This window comes from Carassius gibelio, chromosome B16, assembly GCF_023724105.1.
Source record: "Carassius gibelio isolate Cgi1373 ecotype wild population from Czech Republic chromosome B16, carGib1.2-hapl.c, whole genome shotgun sequence".
Lineage (NCBI taxonomy): Eukaryota > Metazoa > Chordata > Actinopteri > Cypriniformes > Cyprinidae > Carassius > Carassius gibelio.
Genome location: NC_068411.1, coordinates 14,814,859 through 14,819,972, shown reverse-complemented (window position 1 = coordinate 14,819,972; position 5,114 = coordinate 14,814,859). Strand labels below are relative to the sequence as shown.

Here is a 5,114-nt window from a genome sequence, read left to right as displayed (position 1 = left end):
TGTCTTTATTTTTATTATTTTTCTTCATGATTATTTTACTTTATTTTATGTAAAGCACTTTGAAGTACCATTGTGTATGAAATGTGCTATATAAATAAATTTGCCTTGCCTAGTAATAAGTAGACATTTAAAATACATCAATAACTGATATCATAGTTTAAAATAGATAAAATCAGAGTTAAGGCTTGCTTTATGTGTTGCTCGACGAGGATTTCTCAATCGTTGCGACTTTAAATCCTGAGGACATAAAATGCCGTGGAACCTCTTGCCGCGGAGTGAAGAAGAGGTGGCGTTACAAGGATTCTCGGACAGTTGAAGTGTCCAATGGAGTTAAGAGATTTGCTCTCAATCTATTTTCAACACTTTAGATTGTTTACCACGTGGGGTTTGACCAATAGCATTGAATTGTGAAAAAATATGAAATAGACAAAATTTGGACATGCGAGGATTCTGCCCGTCAGTGACAGTGATATTTTAATAAAGGTGTTCCATTCCAGTGTTAACCTGATTCAATTGGATCTGTGGTTCATATGAATTGTATAGTATACTGTGCCTTATGAAATGTATCATTATTAAATGTATCATAAATATAGATCAGCACTTACCTAATGTAAGTTACTTTGCAGTAACGATGAATTTGTCAACATTCTTCTCACCACTGATAATGTGATTTGGACTTGAGGCTATTTTGTCCAGCGTTCTTTCATTTTGGACACCTCATACATTGACTGACAGAACACTTCTCTTTTATTATATATTTACATATTTGGTATTGCTGGATTCAGCACAACCCCACCTTTCCAACAAGCCATCATATGTGTTTCTATGATAATGCCAGGCAAAGCAAGCACAAAGTAAATGAAAACATTCTGCATAGATATTAAATTTGTGCATGTCCGCTTATTTTAGATATGTGTTTACATGTCTCTATTTACTCCATACATTAAGATATTCACATCCAGTCTTTTCTAGTAGTTAAATCAACTTCCTGACTACAAAAATGTCAAGTTTCAAAGCTCTCAGAGCTTGTGTGATTGATCTGCATTGGTTTATATGCCTTAACTCCCATACGGACAGGCTATATTTTAGTCCTTTATTGGTTTTGTGGTGTATGACAATATCTGTTAATTTAACAATCTTAGCAGTAAAATATTTTTAGCCAAGAATCCATTTCATATATGGGAGACCTTAGAGATGAAGAAAAACATTGTTGGGTTTAGTTCTACCTCCGGTAGGGGTATCTCGAAAACTAAAGCACTTTTTGACCATTTGTCACTAGCCTACTACTGAATGAATCCACTTTTACACCAGTTTGTTTTGGTCATTAGCGCCCCCTGTGGAGCTCACTTGTGTACTGCTAGGGGACAGCAAGAGGCGTCTCCTCAACGAAACAACAACACAACTTCCGGCCGATCCTCACAGACGAGAAACACACCAGCGTTCTCTTCTCACAGATCCGTGTAGGTTTAGTTATAAACAGTGTGAGGAAACACTAAAGATTCGTGTCCCGGTACGTCTAAGCAGCGTTTGTTTCTGACTTTGGAGAGATCAGCGCGACGCGTATTCTGTCTTCCAGAAGGTAGGATCATGATTTCGATAATGTATCAGTCATGGGCTGTGAACTCACGTGAACGCGGTTACATGAACAAGTTACTTGGGCGTAACGTTACTTAAATGTTAATCGACGGGCTGAATGTACTTGTGATGGCAGGGTGAGTATGAGCGAGGGCGAGGTGTTTCATGAGAAACAGAGATTGGAGCTGTGCGCCATCCATGCCTTGAACAACGTGCTTCAAGAGAGAGTCTTCACCAAAGAGACGGCGGATGACATCTGCAAGAGGTACGTCACTCACACATACTCACTTACACTCATAGATGTGTGTATGTATACACAGGTCATCATTTGATTCCCCTTTTTATTGTTGTATATTCTCAAATTCGAAGTTGTCTGATGTGTTTCTTTGCAGACTGGCCCCACAGTGTGTGATGAATCCACACCGCTCAGTGTTGGGCACGGGGAACTATGATGTCAATGTCATCATGGCAGCGTTGCAGAGTAGGGGGCTCGCTGCAGTTTGGTGGGACAAACGCCGGTGAGTGTGAGAGCAGCTCAGAGTCACTTTATAAATCATGTGATGATCATAACCGGTGAGTTCATTTTCCTCCATATCTCTCGTACGCTGTAGGTCCATACAGAATTTGTGCCTGGACAAAATTCAGGGATTCATCTTGAATGTCCCATCAAGGGTGTCACTGGGATTTGTGTCTCTCCCGCTGAGACGCAGACACTGGCTGGCGGTACGGGACGTCAACGGACAGTTTTATAACCTAGACTCCAAATTAAAAGGGCCTGCCTGTATTGGCGGAGAAACAGAACTCAGGTAAAGCCTACTATTAATTACTTCTTAAACAGTACAAACTAATTATTGCAAGAAAACATTAGTGCATATAAATTTACACTTCCCAGGTGTATACACAATGAAATGACCCACATATATCCAGATGTCATTGATAATCAGCACAATGTTACCCAGACACAATTATAATGACGCAGAACAGGTAATTAAATCAGAACAAGAGCAGGACTATAATGGCAGATGGTTGGTAATATCACAGGAAACAACAGACATACAGTACTGTCAAGATGGATCAGCTGATCTTCTGGGCCACTTTTGCATTTGCATATATTGTGGTGTTATCATATAAGACAGACAACACACTTCTCCCAAATCAGTACCGACTGAAAGAAATGATACACTGAGAATCTTTTTAACCTTCAGTAAAACTCACTAAAAGTAGTAAGCTTCAAATTGACCTTGTATTGTTGTTATTCTTAACTAAAACTGAACTGAAATAGCTCAAATAAAATACAAAAATTAGATTAAAAAAAACCCTAAACTGAATGAAAATTATATTTAAAAAAAGCATATGAAGGACTAAAGCACATCAAATGACTTAAAATTCAAAAGAGAACTGAAAATCTAAAAATAAAAGCAAAGTCAAAACATTAATGAAAACTTTATCACTATTTAATAATTCCAAAATAAGATTATTCTAACAGTGTTTATTCAGTGAAAGATTCATCAGATTGATTAAATGATTACTTATGAGTTTCATTAGAATTCATAAAAAGTGTTTTTTTTCCGCTGTATGATTCTGAGTCACTAAAAGAAAGAGCCAGCTCATAAGAATCATTTATTCATGAATCAGACTATACTAGTTTTACAAAAAAAAATAATGTCCACTTAAAAAGTGATTTGTTCATAATTACTAATAAAACCATGTTTTAACATAACCTTACTTTTTTTCTAGACACTGATGAATACAGATTAAACTTGCGTTACTAACGTAAGCTAAACTGATTTTAGAGGAATGAGGAATCCAATAACGCCACACACTTGTGTTGCCATTATTAGTGAATGAAACCCAATGAATCATGGTCTTTGTTTTTATCGATTCTTCATCCTTCCTCCTCCCAGGTCATTTCTCACGGAGCAGCTTTCTCAGGATGTTGCAGAAATGCTCCTTGTCGTCCAAAAGGAAGTAGACGACGAAGGGACGTGGCTGAAAGCAGACGACACCAGGAAGTGATGAAACCGAACATTCTCTCTCTCCTTCTCTCTCTCAGTGTGGAGTGATGGCGGAGAAAGAGAGAAACACTGGAGCGCCGAGGAGCTTTATGGAGAGCAGCACTACAGGAAGATGCTCGCATTCATCCACACGAGAATGATCTAGTGTTGCCTCGTATGAAGGAGCCGTTTATCTGAAGTCACACTGGCTGTGCTTGTGGGAGACACTACTATAGCTGTGCCAGCCACGTCACTCTCCTCTTTTCTGTCTTTCTCTCCTCTCAGGAACTACCATCTCTCACTTTATCTCTATCTATGCACTCCACTGCTGAAGTAGATCAAAGATTTGATGTGTCTTTGTTACAACTATGCACAGAAATGGTACTTTAGAGTTCAAGTATGTATGGCTCGTTGCCTTTTAGACGTCAGTGTACATCTTACTATGCATAAACAAAGGAGATCAGAGATTGTAGCTCTATCTCATGCTCACGTCCTTTACTCTTTCAAGCTGTCTTGCAAACTGCCTCATTTACATCGACTCGGTGAAAACCACCAAATTGAGGGAAACTGAATAAATTTGAGTTATTTATATGAATTTCTACTTGGACTGTTTTGCTCACGCGGTGCTCGTGGAAGAGCTGTTTGAAATTGTCTTTATGACTACAAATGGTGTTGTGTTTTTGTCTGATTACTAATGTTTGTTGAGTTAATGTGCTGATGTCAGAGCTGGATTTTAATATCTCATAAAGGATATTGAATCAAGTCAGTGTATCAGTCAATTGAATTTTGCGAAAAGGATCATTTTAAATGCAGAGCAGGGTCTGACGACTTTGGGCGAGTATGCCACAAAAAGTGTGCAAAGTTAATTAAATAAAAATAAATGTGGGATTTAATAATAAAAAAAGTGCCCCAGTGGACTCTACACTGCTCTATAGTTGTCAGATATCTATTGTGGTTGAATTTGTGCCAAAAAAAAATATATATATATTTTTAAATTTATATATATATATATATATATATATATATATATATATATATATATATATATATATATATATATATATAGTATATAGTAATAATATTAAATATTTAGCTTTATTTTTTGTTTTTAATCTTTTAGTTTTAATAACGTAAGTACTTACAATGTTTTTCTTTATTTCAGTTACCATTATATAAAGTTACCACCGTTTTTTTTTTTTTTTTTGTCAGATCTATATCAATTAATAATAGCTTATGCATAAATCTTGACTGAATTTTAGGTAATAGCTGTAATTGTAAAATATTTATTTATATGAATTGATTCAGTTCTGGGCATAGATGTAATAACATGCTGTGCTTCATATAGTTAGACAGGTCAAATAGTTTAAATAATATTTAATGTATATTTTAAATAATAGCATTTAATATAACAACTAATAAAAAACATTTTATAGTCCAACATTTTTCTCACCTACTGCAGGTAATAACCAGGTATAGGTTTATTTAGCAGGATGCTTGTAGTGTTTTGCATCAGCAGCTGAAAAGACATAAAAACATTTTCAGACG

General features: G+C 36.2%; 1 protein-coding gene across 1 annotated transcript; it reads left to right on the top strand.

Moving 5' to 3' along the window:
* The first annotated feature begins 1,355 nt into the window (after positions 1-1,355).
* On the top strand, positions 1,356-4,331 carry josd2 (Josephin domain containing 2). Its single transcript, XM_052578401.1, has 5 exons — positions 1,356-1,579; positions 1,712-1,840; positions 1,968-2,093; positions 2,187-2,381; positions 3,480-4,331. Exons 2-5 carry the CDS (start codon positions 1,719-1,721, stop codon positions 3,589-3,591), a joined length of 555 nt encoding a protein of 184 aa, XP_052434361.1. The 5' UTR covers positions 1,356-1,579; positions 1,712-1,718; the 3' UTR covers positions 3,592-4,331.
* The last annotated feature ends 783 nt before the right edge of the window (positions 4,332-5,114 follow it).